Genomic DNA, 21,272 nt, shown 5'->3' with positions numbered 1-21,272 from the left:
TCTAGTTCCCAGTGGACTGAAATCCACATCTCAATCACTACCCCCAGTGGCACCCATGTTGACTGTCTCTGTGACGAGGTCATAGAGTATGAAGGCCACCCTACCTTCTTGCATGAGGAGTGAGGCTTGCTACCCATTCTCTACACGATTATCCACAGGACAGGACTTCGTTTCTCAGTGATGTTGATCTGGCATCTTTGACAAACGCTGCAGTCAGCACAAGATAGTGACACTGATTTAGAGAGTGATTAATGGGAATATGTTTCTTTACTAGATTCTTTCCCCCTTCTTCCCCCCCCCCCCCAAAAAAAAAAAAAAAAAAGAGAGAGGGAGAGGCAGTAGAAAGCTGTTACAAATGAAGTTCCAATAGAAGGTACTGACGTTTTTGTCACTGTGTGTGGTGTTCAGCAATATTTTTGGTTGGGGAGACGACAGTGCATCATTCTTGTCCAATTTTAAATTTTAATGAAACAGAAAGGAATTTTAGTCAGACACTTAATAGTCAGGTGAACATGGCATTTGAGTGATGGGTTGTTAAACAACTTGTCTGTGTGACGTTTCCTCATTTATCTTCCTGATGCAGAAATTTGCATTACTTCTGGCTGTGGAGGGACCTGATTTTGACCAACAGGAAGGAGCCAAACGTCTTATCAAATTTTTTTTGTCTATGGAAAATACAGAAAGAAGTACTTAGATGAATTACTGTCCCACCCAGCTGTGGACACAATTTCTACTGAAAGAGGTTGAAAGTGTTAAATCTATTGCTGTGCAAAATCTGCTTCATACTCATTGAGTTAGCAGCCTTATAGCTAATATCACTGTAGATTTTAAAATTCAGTTTTAATAATCTAACTTCTTCTCATTTGTGCTGTTTGTTTACTAGTAGATTTAGAAAAGGCACCTAACTCAGTTTTTTATTTTAGAAAATATGTCCATTGCATATCTCTGGAGACTCTCTCAAATGATAAACACAGGCAATGTTAGGCCCTGAGTCTTCAGTCTGATTCATGTGGCCAGGACTCTAATGGCTGCACACCAGCTGGCGGGATCAAGGCCTTTCCAGGCATGTCTGTGTCTCTCCCTCCCTGCTTCTCATGTACAAGTCCTCATAGTGTTTAGTTTCACAGTCTGGCAGGGAGGATGTTTAAATCTAATGAAAGCTGCTACTTAAAAAAAAAAAAAAAAAAAAAAAAGAAAAAAGAAAAAAATAGAACAAATCTGTGTGTGTGTGTAAAATACATTTTTGTGAAAGTTTAACCTGAATTTCAGCTAATTCAGGGACAATTTAGGTTATGAAAGTTTTGTTTTGCATATATATCTCCATATAATTTTTGACTGATTTTTTTTTTTCCTTTGGTGAAACTTCCACTTTAACAACCTTGGCCTGAATTAGCTGCCATTGTCCCTTGAAGAGTGTGATGGGACTACCAAAGCGAGCCCCGATTGTTTGGGAAGTTTCTGACTTGGCTGGTTTAAATATCCTGTGGACCTGGAGGTTACATCTAAGATGTCAGGCCCTAGGCAACATGTCCCTTTCTCTTCAGAATATAGACTGGTCAAAATCTGATCAAAATGCTAATAGAACCATAGAACATCCTTGGTGGTGGTAACCAAGCCCTATGTTTCTTTAGATGTTACAGGCAGTCCTTCAGGTAAGGTACACTGATACCTCCTCGCTATCCACGTATGAGCATATTGCCCTCTTGAACCGCCACAAAGGCTTTGGTTTTCCAAATGCTATTTTAGAGTCCAAATGTTACTAGGGTAAAGGGAAGAGAAAGCTTTTGTTCTTTTGCTCATGTCCATTCCACGTTAGGTGTGTGCACACTGTGTGTACTGTGGCTGGAAATTTTTCCCTCAGTGGTATCCGTTGGGCTGTCTCTAGCTCCTTCTGGTGCTGCACGCTTATAAACCAGTATAAGGGGCACTGTTGGCCCTACACCCTCTCAGTTCCTTCTTACCGACTGTAACAATTGCTGGAACTCCTCCCCTTGCTTTGGCAAGGCATTATTCAGTGGTTTCTCTTTAGCTTAATTTATTAGTCTTCTCACACGAGATGTCCATTTGGTTCCTTAAAGAATTAGAAAGACTTTACCCTCAAATTCATGAACCAGTTCTGCTGTGGGACCTAAACCTGGTCCTGTCAAGACTGATGGGCCCTCCCTTTGAACCACTAGCATTGTGCCCTCTGCTGTATCTCTCCTGGAAGGTTGCTTTCCTGGTGGAGTTACCTTGGCCAGAAGGGTCCCGGAAATTAGGGCCGTTATGTCAGAACCACCGTACACCGTATCCTTCAAGGACAGGGTTCAACAGCACTCCCACCTGGCGTTCCTTTCAAAGGTAGTCTCGTGGTTCCATAGTAACCAGTCTATTTTCCTGCCAATTTTCTTCCCAAAACCACTCAAGAATTCAGAAGAGTAGCATCTCCACTCATTGGATGTTAGACTGCCCTAGCCTCCTACACTGAAAGGACCAAGCTGTTCCGTAAATCCACTCAGCTCTTCATGGCAATAGCAGATAGGATGAAAGGCCTACCAGTTTCAGCCCAGAGAATCTCAGCTTGGATAACTTCCTGTATTCATGGATGGTACAAGCAGGTGGGTGTCCCACCTTCTGCCATCTTAACTGCCTACTCAATGAGAACTCTGGCCTCATCATCACTGTTTCTGGCCCAGGTCCCGATCCAAGACATCTGCAGAGCAGCGACCTGGTTGTCAGTTCATGCCTTCTCCTCCCACTATGCCATCACCCAGCAGGCTTGAGATAATGCCAGGTTTGGGAGAGCAGTATTGGAATCCTCATGTCCATGAACTCCAAGCCCCCTTCCTTAGGTACCGCTTGAGAGTCACGTAATGTGGAATGGACAGGAGCAATCACGCGAAGAAGAAAAGAACGGTTACTAACCTTTCCGTAACTACTGTTCTTTGAGATGTGTTGCTCATGTCCATTCCACAACCCACCACCTATCTCTCTGTTTGAGTTAGCCAGCAAGAAGGAACTGAGAGGGTGAAGGGCCAGCCGTGCCCCTTATACCAGCACATAAGCATACAGCACCAGAGGATGCTAAAGCCAGCCCAACAGATACCACTGAGAGAAATTTCTGGTGACAGTGCATGCAGCGCGCACACACTTAACATGGAATGGACATGAGCAACACATCTCAAAGAACAACAGTTATGGAAAGATTAGTAACCATTTTTTTCCATATTCCCATGTGTGGATGGAGGGAGGCAGGAAGAATGGGAGGTTGTGAGGAGACCCTTTTAATGTTACCAATTTGTGACTGTTCTATCACATGCAAGGCTTTAATACATGGTGAATACAGTTTATCAGCCTTGTCCACCTACTGCCTGCCTGCTCGTGAATATTTCTGACTTTTGTTTGGTTAGGACACTAGGATAACCAGCTATTTCTAAACTTATGTAACCAGAATCTCCCTCCCCCGGCCCAACATGTCCCAAGTGCAAGATGTCACTTTGAAATGTCGAAAATGCCACTGACTTTGGAAGCAATGTGCTCTGGTAAATACACTTCCTAACTGGAGGGAGGGAAGGAGTTACACTGTGCAGTACTGGGTTAACATCAAACCCCCAAAGGATGGAAAATCGCAGATACAGCTGCCATTTTAATTCACCCCATTGTCTAGAGGGCTTATGCTCTCAAGGAGCCAGACCTTCAGCTTTTTGTAAATGGATGTGGTTCCATTGATTTCAAGCTATCAAATTTACATCAATTCAGGATCTGTCCATTGTTCTTAAAGTTCTACACTGCCTTAAATCTAAACTGTTGGGTCAGCTTAGGAGGGTTTTCTGGCAACATTCCATTTCACTGCTGTTATGGCTTTTAAGTTTTAGATCAGAAGGGAGGTAATCTTCAGCATTATACTTGGAGCTGAGTATTAATGGACATTGTGACATTATCAGGCCTTGCATTACACTGATGATGTAACCACTAACGTTATTTCATGAAGATTTATTTTTCTTTGTGTTCAATATCTTTAGGCTTTATAAATGACCCTTTCAGCGTTTGTTAAAAGCCACTTTAACTGTGTGCAGTGCCTCTGGCCCTAACCCATTAAAAGATGGAACAACATAGAACTGTCAGTAAAGGACAGATTTTATGTCTGTAGTTACTGATTCCTGAGGCACAGATTCCAGTGTAGCGGCTCCTGGCAAATTACCAACTATTACATCACTTAGTCTGTGGAGCTGTGCCACTGAATAGGGTTTCCAAGATTTCCCCTGGAATTACGTGTTTTCTGCTGCAAGTTTTTACGCTGCCATTTCCCTTAATTGTTTACTCACTGTTATTTCCAGAAGATATGGGATTCTCTTTTGTCTCCTCTTGGATCTGCAGGGTGGCTTACTCTTTTGACATTCTGCCTGCATGTGAGGCTTTCCCTATTGTAGTCAGTAGGAACTTCCTGCATGTAAGGAGAGCAAACTAGAAAATTTTTGCCATAATTTCTATGCTTTGATTTTGTTCATCATAATAATGTCCAGGTGTCAGGATCGATTCACAAAGTGCTGGTGAGAACTTTTAAAGGTGGGCAGTAGGGCAGGCAAGAGAGAAATCCTTCCTCTTTTATAGACTTATTTTCCCCCAATAAAATTCATGCTCTGAGAAATATGAGTATGTATTGAGAAGTCTTCTCTAAAAGTCTTCTTCTCAGTGGGCATCTTATGTTACTTCTCCAAATGCCCTTTAGTTGATTTAAAAAAAATTACCATCTGATGCATTTCCTTAACTTATTGCTTTTCTCTCCCTCTTTTGGCAAGATTTGAAGACTTCCTTGCCCGCAAGTGGTCCTCAGAGAAGCGCTTTGGTTTAGAAGGGTGTGAAGTAATGATTCCTGCTCTTAAAACCATCATTGACAAATCCAGCGAAATGGGGGTTGAATATTTAATAATGGGGATGCCTCACAGGTAACTGTTCATTTAAAATAAAGGCAAATAATGATGGACTCATTTGCACAGTGTGGTATACACTGCTTTAGGTTTCTGGCCCCTTTTAGAGACTGGGAATGTGATGTTATAAGGGAGGTTGGTAAAACAGGTTAGTTATCCCAACTAAAAGATATATTGAGTATCAATATCACAGAGTCCTAAGGGAGCTATCTCTCAGTGAGGGGCTAAAACTTTCATCATGGGAGACTAGTCAAGGACCTGCTTTGAAATAGGAAGTGAGTCTGGCAGGCATTATACTTCATTCCCCACTGTGGAGAGCTTGGAATTGAGAGGATGTACCAATTTCCCACATCTTTATCTATATTCTGGAAGGCAGTGCCAGGAATGGGGACACTATTGACGAATAATATCTTAAACAGGAAGGGGTAGAGTCATTTTAAAAAGGGGAAATAAACATCCTTATATTTAAAAAGTGAGATGCGCATTTGCTTGTGGGATTTCTCTTTGGTTCCCAGGTTTCAATCTGCTACAGGTGGCAATAGAATCAACTTTGAAAACACTTTAGTATTTGGAACATGGCTGCTGAGTCATTGATCCTTGTTGAAAGGGTAGTCAGTTTTCTCATAGGTGGGAAAAAGGGGTCCTTATAATTCAGGGAACCTTAAAAGAAGGGATAGGAAAAAATAGTAAACAATATATTATATTCATCATAGTAGGAGAAAGGGTTCATAACCATTCCATGCTATTTTCTCATAACCTTGTACTAGGAGCTACTTTTCACACTCACAGAATGTTATTTTAACTTCACAAAACTGTGGGTTTTTTTAGCTTAAAATTTTTAAATACAAAAATCAAGAAATGTAAAATGAAGGAGCTGTACTGTGATAGCAATAAGCCACTCCAGGGGTCCTTAGTTGGGTACTGGTGCATTTTTTTTGGCCTTCTGCCCAATTGATGAACAGCCCACTGTAGCTTATTGCTATAACCATTCATTAAAATATATTTTCAAAGGATCATATCCTGCCTGCACTTGGGTGTGCATGAGAGTAGCTGTGCACGTGTATCCAAAGGCAAAATATGATGCCCCCCAAACAGCCAAAATAAGTAAAACTTCCCCAGTCTCTCATCTGTGATCATTGTCAAGTAACTGGTCTAGATAATAGCACTCTACTGATGGCATGTTAGGGTTGTGATAGAAACCCACAAAAGAAAAATCTCTAGCTTGTGGTTAAATACCTAGGCACTATGGAGTGCCAATGGTGATGCAGTAGGGACACTCTGGGGTGGGTGGGTATGGGGGGAGTGTGTGTGTGGGAGGGGTGGGGAGTTGTTGGAGGATTAAGGGACAGTATTTGTAGATGTTTAAAATACATTTTTTTTTTTTAAATTTCCAAAATTGTTTGGTAAGATTTCATCAAAGAACCTTCTATTGTTGTTTAGAGGTAGGTTGAATGTACTGGCCAATGTCATCCGAAAGGAATTGGAGCAGATCTTCTGTCAGTTTGATCCAAAACTTGATGCAGCTGATGAGGTAACATGCAACTTTATTACTGATAGAGAATAAGTACTGAATTGTTCTGGATGTTCTTGTCCATGTAAATACACAGTATTAGGAACTATTAAAGTTCATAATTTTGTTTTGTTAAGTGATCAGAATCAATGGGGTTCACTGGTAACTTTATTCTTTATGAAACACTATAGCACATCTTTCAAGTGCAGAAAGATTCCTAGTCATTAACTCTAAACAGTGAAATCAATTCACCGGGTATCTCTGTAACATAGTTTTTATTTCCTCTATTTTGTACAGAGACAAGCATGTTGTCTGTGCTTAGTTAATATGAAGTGTTGTGTTCTGACACTGAGGTATTAAAACAGAAACAAATGTTTTTTAAAATTTGAAATTATTTTCAATAAAAATACCATGCAGGGTTACACGTAACAACTAGCCAGATTCATTTTTCAGTATGAAGTGTAGATTTTAAATGTTGAATTGGAAGTAGTTTATATGGCTGGCGTACATGATCCTTGACTGTCTTTTTGTGTGTTTAGGGGTCTGGGGATGTAAAATATCATTTGGGAATGTACCATGAAAGGATCAACCGAGCAACAAATAAGAACATCACTCTGTCGCTTGTGGCTAACCCATCTCATTTGGAAGCAGTAGACCCTGTTGTTCAGGGGAAGACCAAAGCTGAGCAGTTTTACAGAGGGGATACAGAGGGGAAAAAGGTAAAATTACAAGCATGCTAGGATAACTTTTGCTGGTGTGTGTATGTGTAAATTTTTCTAATAGCCCAATTTACCAAAGTTTTGAGCTCTAGAAGTGGGAGGTACTTCAAGACACTGAAACATTTCTTTGTGTAATTGGATATGTTGGCCTTTGAACTAAACTAGTAATTTTAAATTAGCACAGGGTAAAGCTTCCTAATTCTCTGACTGATTACCAGGTTGATTAACTTAGTTCCTGAACTTGGAAACCTCAGATAGGTTGTAACTTTCACTCAATTGGGAATCAAGCAAAGCAGTCTTAATGTGGACAAGCATGCATGTTATGATTTCTTATACTTTTTTTTATTTGAATTGTGGTCCTTCCTAGGAATCCCAGCCGTAGACCAGGGGCCTATGGGGCTGGCCATTGTAAAAATACATAACAAAAAGTTCATGCCCCCTAGGAACTGACAATTACACTTCTTGTTATCTGATACTTTTTTTTTTTCATTCCTCCCTTATCTTAGGTCATGTCCATACTACTACATGGAGATGCTGCCTTTGCTGGACAGGGAGTGGTTTATGAAACCTTTCATCTCAGTGACCTCCCATCATACACCACAAATGGCACTATTCATGTTGTGGTCAATAACCAGGTGAAAAACAGAATTTCTTAAGCAATTTGGGTCTAATGACTTCCCATATATTCCTTTGTTTTATTCTTGTCATGATAGATTGTATATACCAGCCCTCTTTAATTGACTAGAATGATTATACCCTGAAAATTGTCAGCACATTTGGCTGTGCTCAGCATAGGAGACACGGATTTTGTGGGATCTAAATAAGTAGATAAAAATGATGCATTATGTTAGATGAATTAAAGAAGAAATTACCTTCCAAAGTGAAAAGTTATAATTACTGCCATGTAATAACTAGGTATTAAACTAAGATTTCAGGCATTCAAAAGAAAAGCAAAAAAACCCCTTTCTCACACATTAATGGAAGCTTGTTTTTTCTTAGATTGGCTTCACTACAGATCCCCGAATGGCCCGCTCGTCTCCATACCCTACAGATGTTGCCCGTGTGGTCAACGCACCCATATTCCATGTGAACGCTGATGACCCTGAAGCAGTGATGTATGTGTGCAATGTAGCTGCAGAATGGAGAAACACATTCAATAAAGATGTGGTTGTAGATTTAGTAAGTACTGGGTTAATTTTAACTCTTCACTTTGCATATTTTATGCTAGTCTTTTAAAATAAGTCAGTAATGCCAAATATGTTACTATGGGTTCATAAACATTGCTGCGCTCATTGCATTTATTGGCTTGAATGCTACTGTTAAGCAGTTTTCCCTGCCTTACGTTATTACTTGTATTATTGTACTGCCTAGAGCAGGGGTTCTCAACCTTTCTTTCTGAACCCCACTCTCCCCAACATGCTGTAAAAACTCTATGGCCTACGTGTGTCACAATAACTGTTTTTCTGCATATAAAAGCCAGCCCCAGCGTCAGGGGACAGCAAGCAGGGCAATTGTCTGGGGTCCCAGGGCAATTGTCTGGGGTCCCAGGCCACAGGGGCCCCCGCGAAGCTCAGTTGTTCAGGCTTCAGTTCCAGGTGGTGCAGCTCAGGGCTTCAGGTGGTTGCTCCAGGGCTTCACCCTGCTTGGTGGACCTCCCAAAACCTGTTCGCGGTCCCCCAGGGTCTGTGGACCCTCAGTTGAGAATCGCTGGCCTAGAGGACCCAACCAGAACCGGAGCCCCATTGTGCTAGATGCTGTACCCAAAATAAGAGTTAGCTCTTACCCCAAAGAGACTTATGTTGATTTTAATGTCTCTTTGAGCAAGAACTTTAATGCCTTAAGTTCATAAATCTCTAGAAAGCAGGAAATGTTAGAGATTAGTTTCATGTCTCTCGTTATTGACAGATATGAATCTTCCCTGTGTAGGTTTGTTACCGAAGGAGAGGCCACAATGAAATGGATGAACCCATGTTCACCCAGCCCTTGATGTACAAGCAGATTCATAAGCAGGTGCCAGTGCTGAAGAAGTATGCTGACAAACTGATTGCAGATGGGACTGTAACACTGCAGGAGTTTGAGGTACAGTATGTCAGCAGAGGTAGAAGGCCATTTGTGATGCTGTTTGCAGAAGGAAGTGACTGCATGCTGTTTCGTTAACTACTTTTTGCTTCACTACTTCTTTGCCTTCATTCTATTCCTTTTTCTGACTGTCTTTTGTTTTGTTTTACATAAAATAGAAAATAGTACTACTGGAGAAATGTGTGGCAGGAGATGAGCTTAAATTTCATTGCTTACCTCACATAAGGCTTAAAGATGGAAAAAAATGGAGGATTGTCTCTAACTGGTGAAGCTGAGACACTTGTGTTGATCTGCTATGTACATAGCTACTATCAACCAAGGAGGACTGGAATGTTGTGTAATAATTAAAATAATACATGGTACCTAGAAAAACAGGTTCTCCTCAATTCTTAGACTGATACAGTGATAAGGTAGGGCTGTTAAGGCTGTTAATATTGGCTATGTCAGTGCTTCAGCAGCCTTTGAAAATCACAAATTAGTATGATTTAAAGAGCCTAAGTGGAGGGGAGATACATGGAATCAAATTCATCTCCCTTCCTTGGATCTGTGGGAACACCAATTCAGAGGTGTCTGAATATTCGTGATTATATCTACAGCATCTCTAATCATGGGAGCTTCTTGTTGGAGCATCTTATGTAATTGGCAGTTGTAGGCAATATGCTGATGTTTACTCAGAATAGGATAACAAACTCATTAGTTTTGTGCCTCAGTTGTATTGAACCTGCTGTGCTCAGAGTTCAAAGAGATAAGTCTGAACTACCATATAAAAATTAAATCTGCAGATTTTACTATATTAGTTATTCATATTAAACTGGCTAACTCTCTTTATAGTGTACTTCTGTACTTGTGAAAGTGGACGTAGTAGTAGCAGCACTGTAAAACAAGGCATTGCAAGGGGAGACTGTTCCAGCTTTTTAGGAACATAGGATTCTAGATTGAACCAAAGATCACTAAGTCTGGTATCCTGCCTCAGGCAAGAACCATGCCTAATAGTTAATGAGATGGCCCAGATCCACAAAGGTGTTTAGGCTTTTAACTTCCACTGAAATTGATGGAGGCTAGGAGCCGAAATACCTTTGTGGCTCTGAGCCATTCTGCCCACAGTACCCAAATAATGCACCTAGACAGTTATACAGCTAAGCTACATAGGGTGCGTGGGGAATTCCTTCCTGATCACTGTCGTGACACTGGAAGCCAGTTGGATAACCTTAATCTTCATATGTATGGCAACAAATTACGTGTGGTGTTCTGATGCTGACGTGGAATACCACTTGCTATTCTAGTGTTGGATCTTTCATCAGCAGAATCTGCCCAAAGAACCAAACAGCAGGGTGGTTTTGTTTTAAGAAATGGACAAATGTGTTTTAAGAGGTTTTGAGCTGAGCAAAACTCCAGTAACTCCACTGAGATTAGTGGAATTACTCTGGGTTTACCCTGGCATAACTGAGATCAAAAACTGGAATTTTGTATGCTGTAATGTGGATGTTTTTATCGCTTTGGAATGGTATGCACTTTCTGTAAGCAGTATGTCAATTTTGGGTTTTTTTTAAAACTCTAACTCCTTTTATATGGAAACTTGTTGTTCTATAGGAAGAAATTGCAAAGTATGATAAAATCTGTGAAGAAGCTTATACTAGGTCTAAAGATAAGAAAATTCTACACATTAAGCACTGGCTTGATTCACCTTGGCCTGGTAAGTATCCTTCAAATACCCTAATGCCAGTGAGACTGGTTGGTGTCATTTGTGCTTTCCTTTTGAACCAAAATCCTGCCACCTTTATTGAACCCTTTGTTAGGCACCACATCCTTCTGAAGTGAAGGATTTTGTTCTTGGTTTGTATATGCTAGCAGAACGAAAGGATGCCAAAACTGTTTGGCAGAGGTGCAATTGTCAGTACAGCTTTAGCAATGGATGTGGCAAAAGCAAGACTTTATCACTTTGAAAACCGATTTTTTTCAGTCTACTATTAACAGAGAAGTGATTTATCTGTAATGTTACCTGCCTTTATTGCTTCAGAGAGAAATTCCACCTCTGTGGACCTCTATTTTCAGGCCTTAAGCAGGTCTGAAATGGTGCATGTGTCTTGTGCTGGCTAGCTCTCTGCACATGTTTTGAATTTCACTCTCAATCAGGGAAAGTAAAACAGCAAATGAAAGAGCCATCTTGTGTGTGAGAGATCAAGAATTGTTCCGTATAGGGCCTGGAAATAATCTGTTCCCTAATTTAAAAGGTGTGGAAATGGCTCTTGGCTGTTGAAAACAGAAGGACATTTTAAGAGTGTTTCTTTTAACAGTAAAATTCTTATGTTTTTATTTTTATTGCAAATAGAGTAACTGTTCTCTTAATAATTAGAAGCCTCTATTCATCCAAAAAGCCTTATAAAATTTCTCCTTCCAGGGTTTTTTAATTTGGATGGAGAACCAAAGAGCATGACTTGTCCTCCAACAGGCATCCCAGAAGACATGCTGAACCACATTGGCAATGGAGCTAGCTCTGTGCCCCTCGAGGGTTTCAAAATACATGGAGGTCAGCTGGATTCTCTGCTATATCAGACATTGCTTTCTTTGTCCTTGCTTTGTTTGTTTCTACACATCAGTCGCAGGGTAGTCGGTCTTCTGAGGTACTTTGGTAAAGGGGAGGAAGGAGCTGGTGACCTTCCTTCACAATTCACATATGCCACCTTACTGACAGGTGGGAAGGTGACAGTGAACATCCTACTGAACTATTCTCCATCAAGAATTTAATATTCTTTTATCATAGCACCTCTCTCCTAACCTTATTAAAGTAAATTCCTTTTCTCTGTGGTCTTATAATGTGGAGGGAAGTGAGAACATCTTTGTAACAAGCAGCTGGCATGTTACAAAGAAGGTAAGACTGTAACTACCCAGACTAATCAAGAGATCTGTTCTTTTCCGGATGTGCAATGCATGGCATGTATGTCTTCACTTGTGCAGATGGACACGTGCTTGTATTCTTTAATGCATAGTATGAAAAGATGTCTGTACTACAAGTACAAATCTAACTTGCTTCCTGAAATGGGAGTTCTAGATCTGAGCAAGTTTTTAAAATACTAAAGGCAGTTATGATTGTGGAGACCACTCCTTATGATGCTTTCCTTGTGGGGTAAATAATTTCCTCTCCATACAAGGACTCAGCTTAGTCTTTTAATGGTTTTGTTCAATATCTTAATTAATGATCTGGAGGATGGTGTGGATTGCACCCTCAGCAAGTTTGCAGATGACACTAAACTGGGAGGAGAGGTAGATATGCTGGAGGGTAGGGATAGGATACAGAGGGACCTAGACAAATTAGAGGATTGGGCCAAAAGAAATCTGATGAAGTTCAACAAGGACAAGTGTAGAGTCCTGCAGTTAGGACTGAAGAATCACATGCACCGCTACAGACTAGGGACCGAGTGGCTAGGCAGCAGTTCTGCAGAAAGGGACCTAGGGGTTACAGTGGATGAGAAGCTGGATATGAGTCAATAGTGTGCCCTTATTAGCCTTCTTGGCAACGGCATTTTGGGCTGTATAAGTAGGGGCATTGCCAGCAGATCGAGGGACGTGATCATTCCCCTCTATTCAACATTGGTGAGGCCTCATCTGGAGTACTGTGTCCAGTTTTGGGCCCCACACTACAAGAAAGATGTGGAAAAATTGGAAGAGTCCAGCGGAGGGCAACAAAAATGATTAGGGGGCTGGAGCACATGACTTATGAGGAGAGGCTGAGGGAACTGGGATTGTTTATTCAGCTGAAGAGAAGAATGAGGGGGGATTTGATAGCTGCTTTCAACTACCTGAAAGGGGGTTCCAAAGAGGATGAATCTAGACTGTTCTTAGTGGTAGCAGATGACAGAACGAGGAGTAATGGTCTCAAGTTGCAGTGGGGGAGATTTAGGTTGTATATTAGGAAAAACTTTTTCACTAGGAGGGTGGGGAAGCACTGGAATGGGTTACCTTGGGAGATGGTGGAATCTCCTTCCTTAGAGGTTTTTAAGGTCAGGCTTGACAAAGCCCTGGCTGGGGTAATTTAGTTGGGGATTGGTTTGAGCAGGGGGTTGGACTAGATGACCTCCTGAAGTGCCTTCCAACCCTGATATTCTATATTCTAGTCAAACAATACTGTTTGTTTCAAGAAATCATTTTCTAGTAAAACCACATGGCATATCATTGTACTGTGCTTGGTGTGAGGAAGCTTGGTCAAACTTTCTTTCAGCTTGTGGGCAGACATGACACACGTCGTCCAGTGACTACATTAAGTCTTGCTACTGAGAGTCAAGTGCTTTCTGAAAAAAAAAAAACTTAACCCTTAGCATCAAGGGGCTTAATTCTGAACTAGTAACGCTAATGATTAAAAGTTAAATATATGACTAGCTAAGTGGGAAGTGGTCTGCACTAGCATGCCAAGGTCTGAGCATAATTTCTTTCTCCCTGCGGTGGTGGAATCTGGAGGCACTAGAGAGGCAGTATGCTCAGCCTGTGGGGAAGAATGGAACCACTTGACACAATAACCCCCACTCACCTTGTCCATATCAGGTGAAGGACGGTCACCTGGGCATGAGGGCTGTTCTTCAGCATAGGATCCTCTCTAGAGAATCTTCTTCCCCTCTGTAACCACTCTTCAAAAAATTAAATGTCAATATACATCCGGAAACCTCTCAATGTCAGCAGCTGCAATAGGACCTTCTGTGTGTACTTTTCCTTCAAGAGTATTGAATGTAGCAAGCAGTGGTAAGGGGATCCCTAATTATGTTAGCATGTTTATTGAACCAATTACTGTATTAGCTGTAAAAATCTGGTGTGCATTTGTGCAAGAGGTACTGGATTGCTGTGACACTTTGATTAGTTTTAATATTACTGGAAGAATAATTTTAGGTGTGGATTGTACACATTCTAATTAAACATAGCTTTCTATTACTCTGTGGAGTGGCATTCCTCTAAGACTATCTGTATACTGTGACAGGTTTCCGAGTAGTAGCTGTGTTAATCTGTATGCGCAAAAAGAAAAGGAGTACTTGTGGCACCTTAGAGACCGACACATTTATTTGAGCATAAGCTTTCGTGAGCTACAGCTCACTTCATCGGATGCATTCAGACCAATGCATCCGGTGAAGTGAGCTGTAGCTCACGAAAGCTTATGCTCAAATAAATGTGTCGGTCTCTAAGGTGCCACAAGTACTCCTTTTCTTTTTGTGTATACTATGAGTGTTACTTCCCCTGCTCATATACTGAGCTTTTAGTCTGGATGTAGCCTTAGGCAGTAGTACTCTAACTCTGGTCTGCAGAACTCTTTCAGGTGGTTCAAAAGGCCACCAGAATAGATGGAGAAGGAAAGGGATTGGGGATTTGGAATGGGAGGTGCTCCATGAAGATGTGTTAGTGCTTTTCGTCCAGAGCAAAAGCCACTGCTTAGATTGTCTGGCAGTACCTGTAGTCAGTGGCCAGTCTGTGTTCTGCCTTGCACATATTGATAGAACTTTACTGTGCAAATCTCCAACTGGGGATCCAGGTTGAGGAATGAACCTCCCCCAAGTGCCCCATTATAGTGCACTAATCGTAAACCACCAGAGGAGCTGTTTAAGATTTGAAGTAATTTTTGGTGACTGAATCTTGAGTTTATTGGTTAGGAGTGTTTTATGCGATTAAAATTCCTAAAACGACGTTATGGCAGTGCTTTCAATTAAACATCTTCAATGTTTGTGTTCAAGTGGCATTTAATTAGCATAAATAATTTGTCTAAGTCGAACTACAGTTACTCATCAGGAGGAAGATTCTGATAGTACACTGTAGCAGTCAGTCCTCAAATACATTTTCAATAATCCTTTGCTATGTTTAACATACAGATTTCTTGTAAAATCCACATCAGTACAATTTGGGTCACTTCGTGAGAAGGCATGTTATATTTGTTTGTACAGCATCAATATTGTGCTTTACAGAGCGGTCTGAAGACAAGAACCCTCTGCAAAGAGATGACTGTGTAAAAAAACAATCAGTGTACTAATTAGAGACACGGGTTGGAAAGTTAGAAAGGTATGTATTTGAGTGGTGAAATAGAGCACCTGATTATCTGGAGAAGGGAACATTGTTTGTTAGGGGGGTTATTGGCATTTTGGAAAAGTATGATTTGAAGGAAGAGAGAGTTGCAAACTGGTTGACTGAGTCTGTAAAGGGGGTTTCAGGTGAATGGGGCTTCCTGGAGGACAACTTGGAGACAAGGACATGGTGAAGGGAGTAGTTAGTTAGGTAATCTGGGCATGGACAAGGGTCAGATGAGGAGAGATTAGAACAGAGTGGAAGCAGAAGCTAAATGTACATAACTTAGAAGATCAGGATGAGTGTTGGGAAGCTAGTGAAGGAATGTGAAGTGGGGCTGGAAAAGGTTGGGTAAATGGAAAGTGTAGATGGATGTTTTGGACAGGTTCAAAGCAGGCTAAAGAGGAAGGAATCAAGGGGCTGGAGATGAGAAGGTTGTGGTGATTGAAATGAGATGTATCAAGGGCAAGGGCTTTTGCGGTAGGAATGGGGAGAAGCAGAGAGAAGGATTTTGGAGGTGTTGCAAAGGGGGCAAATGGCAGGATTTAGTAACGGTATTAATATGGAGGCAGAAATAGAGAACAGAGTAAAATATGACACACAGTTTGCGAGGCTTGTATTCTCACAATTTGATTTACACTGACATAAGGAGTTTTCAGTTTTGTTCTCTGTGAAAGTCAGTGAGGGTGCACCTTGTGCTTTATTTATTTTATTTATTTATTTACTTTCTGTGCAATTGTAAAGAATGAAGAAATTACAAGATCTTCCCTGTGGAAAACAGCTGGTGCATAAACCATATGCTAACTGAAAATCCATATCTATTTCAAATTAAACAAAAGTACATATTGAGACAAGTCTAGTAGTGTAAAATACAAAAACTGAACCAACCCCCGTCTGTTAATTTCAATCTTCTACAAAATAGAACCAAATCTATTTAAAAAATCCTTTTGTATTGCTGCACAATGATCTTCCTGGTAAACTCTGTATCTCACCTTATTTCCTATCACTAAACCATGATATAAATAACTGTTGTAGTTTAATATTAATCAACTGTTGGTTCTGTCAGATACTGTCTAGCTATTTCTAGCCCCCTCTTCTTGATCTGTATCTTAAGCATGGTTGTGTGTCCTTGGATATACTAGGATCTGTGTGTGTGTGTTGTTTTTTTTTAACTTGTGCTACTGCTGGTTTGGATTTGCCAAGTACAGTGGGTCAGCATATAACTGTGGGAGTAACCATTCAAACTTGATACGTTTCCCTGGCTCAGCCTCTGCATTCCGAGAGATGTGAATTTAATATGCATGTGAAACATTTATGAACTAGCCTCTTTAATTCCCAACTGTTACCCCATGTAGGGCTTTCTCGGATCTTGAAAGGCCGATTGGAAATGACCAAGAACAGAGTGGTTGACTGGGCCTTGGGAGAATACATGGCTTTTGGATCTTTGCTGAAAGAAGGGATCCATGTCCGACTGAGTGGGCAGGATGTGGAAAGGGGCACTTTTAGGTGAGTACCAAGTTGGCTGCTGCCAAATACCAGTGGATGAAAAACTGCATGCAAATACAACTAGGGGTTCTCTTATGGATTATGATACTCTGGAAGGAATTATAAGCTTACAGTAACTGATTACATATGCATTTTGTGTGCTGTGTGTATGTATCAATCAGGTGTCTGTATGTTTTATGTTTATATACTTAAAGATAACTTCCATAGGATGGAAGGATATAAAATTAGCAGCAAATGAATGCTTGTTTTTATTAATATTTAATAATAGTAATTGTTGTTTAACATTTATATTGAGGTAGTGCCCAGAGGACTTGTTTAGATCTGGGGCTCCATTGTGCTAGGTGCTGTTAAACTTGTATGAGGACACAGTCCTTTCCCTGAAGAGCTTAAATCAAAGACAAGTTACATACCAAGGGGGAGGGGAGGGGAATGAGTACAACCCAGTATATACAACTTTTATATATATTTGTATTTTCGTAATTAAAGGCATGTCAGCTATCCTCGCACACCCCCACCACCAAATTAACCATCAGTAACTGGCTAATTTCTTATAGCTGTTACAGCAGAGGTAAGAAGTAAAGTGGGGTTTGACTGTGGAGAACGTGCTGGCTGTGGTGGTGGAGGATGTTTGTGCATTTAGGACATTGTGGAAGAAGGCACTGATAATTATGGGGAAAACTGACAAACAGAGGAGGGTGCGCAATAAGAAACAAACGGAAAAGCAGGGAAGGGCAGATTTATGAATGGCCTTTTGCCTGAGGACAAGTAACTAGAGCATGGCATAGTTAGAGTAGTGGACGAGGATATGATTTTTATCAGCTAAATTTTGAATAGATTGGAGAGGGCAGCTAGGGAGACTGGAAAGGAAATGGTTTCAGTAATTAAGATGAGAAGTAAGGAGGGTTTGAGTTTTGTGTATCTTGTTAGAAAGAATAGGATGCTTCTTTGAAATGTTATGAAAGAAGAAGTGAAGTGGTAAGTTTTGGACACCACCGGGATGGTGTCGGGTTAGAGGGCTGAGAGGAGTTTAAATTGATGACAAGACATCTAGGTGGGAATGTTGGAGAGCCAGGCTGAGATTTGGGATTTGGTGGAGGGAGAGAGGCCAGGAGAATGGAAATGTAGATTGGGGGAGTACTTAGTTGCTCTCCCCAAGGACATAAAAGGCAGAGCAGGCTCAGCCATCCTTCAATTCCTTCTTACTGCCTATGGCAGCATGACAGAACCCCTGTGGTGTCCACTCTCTCGCATACTGTGCTAGTGTTAGTCAGAACTATAGTTATGTAGTTTGGCAAGTATGTGGTTTATATAGTTATTCACCCATTAGCAAAAATATATATACAATAGGCTGTCAAGCGATTTAAAAAAATAATCGTGATTAATCACACTGTTTAAACAACCATAGAATACCATTTATTTAAATATTTTTGGATGTTTTTTACATTTTCAAATATGTTGATTTCAATTACAACACAGAACACAAAGAGTACAGTGCTCACTTTGTTTATTTTTGATTACATATATTTGCTATAAAAACAAAAGAAATAGTAGTTTTCAATTCATCTCATACAAGTACTGTAATACAATCTCTTTATCATGAAAGTTGAACTCACAAATGTAGAATTATGTACAAAAAATAACTGCATTCAAAAAGAAAACAATGTAAAACTTTAGAGCCTACAAGTCCACTCAGTCCTACTTCTTGTTCCGTCAGTCACTGAGACAAACAAGTTAGTTTATATTTGCAGGAGACCATGCCCCCCACTTCTTGTTTACAATGTCACCTGAAAGTGAGAACAGGTGTTCACATGGCACTGTTGTAGCCTGCATCACAAGATATTTATGTGCCTGTTGCATTACAGATTCATATGCCCCTTCAACCACCATTCCAAAGGACATGCGTCCATGCTAATGTGGGCTTCCGCTCTCCAAAGCAGTGCGGACCAACACGCATTCACATTTATTATCTGAGTCAGAAGCCACCAGCAGAAGACTGATTTTTCTTTTTTGGTGGTTCAGGTTTTGTAGTTTCCACATCAGAGTGTTGCTCTTTTAAGACTTCTGAAAGCATGCTCCACACTTTGTTTCTCTCAGATTTTGGAAGTCACTTCAGATTCTTAAGCCTGGGTCGAGTGCTGCAGCTATCTTTAGAAATCTCACATTGGTACCTTTGTGTTTTGTCAAATCTGCAATGACAGTGTTCTTAAAACAAACATGTGCTGGGTCATCATCGAAGACTAATATAATGTGAAATATATGGCAGAATGCGGGTAAAACAGAGCAGGAGACTTACTATCCTTCCGCAAGGAGTTCAGTCACACATTTAATTAACGCATTATTTTTTTAACGAGCGTCATCAGCATGGAAGCATGTCCTCTGGAATGGTGGCCGACACATGAAGGGGCATACGAATGTTTAGCATAACTGGCATGTAAATACCTTGCAATGCCGGCTATAAAAGTGCCATGCGCATGCCTGTTCTCACTTTCAGGTGACATTGTAAATAAGAAGTGGGCAGCATTATCTCCCAGAAATGTAAGCAAACTTTTTTGTCTTAAGGCACATCTACGCTGGCAAAGTTACAGCGCCAGCAGTTACAGCGCTGCTCAGAGAGCTCAGAAGGAAAACCGCTGTTGTGTGTTCACACGGACAGCTGCTTGTGCAATAGCGTGTTCATACTTGCGGCACTTGCAGTGCTATTTGGAGCAGTGCAGTCTAGGCAGCTGTCCCACAGAGCACCTCTTTCTTTTTTGCCGCTAAGACTTGTGGGAAGGCGGAGAGGGTCGCGGGGCATCCTGGGTCCAATACCCCATGATGCATTGCTTCGCATCCCAGCAAACCCTGTGCTTCCGTCCGCATTTGGTGCCATCTTTCAACAATTTGTGTACTGCGCGCCCTGTCTCTTTCCGGCTGCAGGAATGGATTGTGAACTGCTGACCAGTATGCTGCTCACTCTGACCAACTCGTCACGAGTGGCATTGGAGTTATTCCTTAAACTACAAAGTCAAGAGGAGTGCGACATTTATCTCACCATGCATAGTAGCTAGGACACGAGATTGCTTGTGGCATTCACGGAGGTGCTGACCACGGAGGAACACTGCTTTTGGACTCGGGAAACAAGCACTGAGTGGTGGGATCACATCGTGATGAATGTCTGGGTTGACGAGCAATGGCTGCAGAATTTTCGCATGAGGAAAGCCACTTTCCTGGGACAGTGTGATGAGCTTGTCCAAGTCGTGCGATGCAAGGACACGAGAATGAGAGCTGCTCTGTCATTGGAGAAGCGTGTGGCGATTGCATTGTGGAAGCTGACTACTCCAGACTGCTACCGGTCGGTCGCTTAACCAGTTGGGACTGGGAAAGTCGACCATTGGACTCATGTTGATGGAAGTGTGCAGGGCCATTAATCACATCCTGCTCCAAAAGACCGTGACTCTGGGCAACGTGTGTGAGACTGTGGATGGCTTTGCACAAATGGGCTTCCCTAACTGCGGAGGGGCGATAGATGGCATGCACATTCCAATTCTGGTACCAGACCACCTAGCGATCAAGTACATTAATCGCAAGGGGTATTTCTCAATGGTTCTCCAGGCACTTGTGGATCGTTTCACGGACATTAACGCAGGCTGGTCCGGAAAGGAGCATGACGCGTGCATCTTTCGGAACACTGGTCTGTTCAAGAAGCTGCAAGCGGGGACTTTGTTCCCATACCAGAAGATCACCATAGGGGAAGTTGAAATGCCCAATGTGATCCTGGGAGAGCCCGCCTATCCCTTAATGCCGTGACTTATGAAGCCGTACACGGGGCAACTTGACAGCAGCAAGGAGCAGTTCAACAACAGGCTGAGCAAGTGTAGAATGACTGTTGAGTATGCATTTGGCTGTTTAAAAGCCTGCTGGTGATGCCTGTATGGCAAGCTGGACATGGCCGATGACGATATTTCTATGCTTATAGCCGCGTGCTGTATTCTCCATAATATTTGTGCAGGGAAGGGTGAAAGCTTCACTCAGGGCTGGACTGCAGAGGCTCAGTGCCTGGAGGCTGAGTTTGAACAGCCAGAGACCAGGGCTATTAGAGGGGCATAGTGTGGGGCCATAAGGATCAGTTGCAATTTGGGGCTGAAAGCCACTAATATTTGTTGCTATACTCGGGATTGTAGTGCTTTTAATGCTAGGAGGTGATTGGTGCACATGATGCAAGAAGGGACCTTAACATAATTGTATGTTGCTTTGCAGTGCTCTTTTTGCTTTCACTTAATAGAATAAAGATTGTTTGTTTGTTTTCAAACCAACACAATTCTTTTATTAAAAGACGACAACTGGAGGAGAGAGTCAAACAACAAAAATACATCAGCAGGGAGGAGAATGGGGGAAGGGAAAGTCTCCAGAGGACGAGTGGTCCCAGGACAGCTACAGAATTGTGTATGTCCAGGAATCATACCCAACCTTCTCCTTTGGAGTACAATGCAGCGGGTGCTATACGTCAGCAGGGCCAAACTGCAGAGGGATGGGTGTTGA

At 41.6% G+C, this 21,272-nt stretch overlaps 1 protein-coding gene across 3 annotated transcripts in view; it reads left to right on the top strand.

Annotated features, from left to right (window-relative positions):
- The window catches only part of OGDHL (oxoglutarate dehydrogenase L), a 109,935-nt gene that overhangs the window by 45,856 nt on the left and 42,807 nt on the right, over positions 1-21,272 (top strand). For all 3 annotated transcript variants that reach the window (XM_074958735.1, XM_074958736.1, XM_074958737.1), the window contains exons 7-15: positions 4,779-4,925; positions 6,348-6,438; positions 6,957-7,136; positions 7,643-7,771; positions 8,136-8,315; positions 9,063-9,215; positions 10,806-10,908; positions 11,614-11,742; positions 16,604-16,754. In XM_074958735.1, coding sequence (XP_074814836.1) covers positions 4,779-4,925; positions 6,348-6,438; positions 6,957-7,136; positions 7,643-7,771; positions 8,136-8,315; positions 9,063-9,215; positions 10,806-10,908; positions 11,614-11,742; positions 16,604-16,754 — 1,263 coding nt within the window. The remainder of the gene's footprint in view (positions 1-4,778; positions 4,926-6,347; positions 6,439-6,956; positions 7,137-7,642; positions 7,772-8,135; positions 8,316-9,062; positions 9,216-10,805; positions 10,909-11,613; positions 11,743-16,603; positions 16,755-21,272) is intronic.

The sequence above is a fragment of the Natator depressus genome, chromosome 7 (genome assembly GCF_965152275.1).
Source record: "Natator depressus isolate rNatDep1 chromosome 7, rNatDep2.hap1, whole genome shotgun sequence".
NCBI classification, from domain to species: domain Eukaryota; kingdom Metazoa; phylum Chordata; order Testudines; family Cheloniidae; genus Natator; species Natator depressus.
This window is presented reverse-complemented; position numbering and strand designations above follow the sequence as displayed.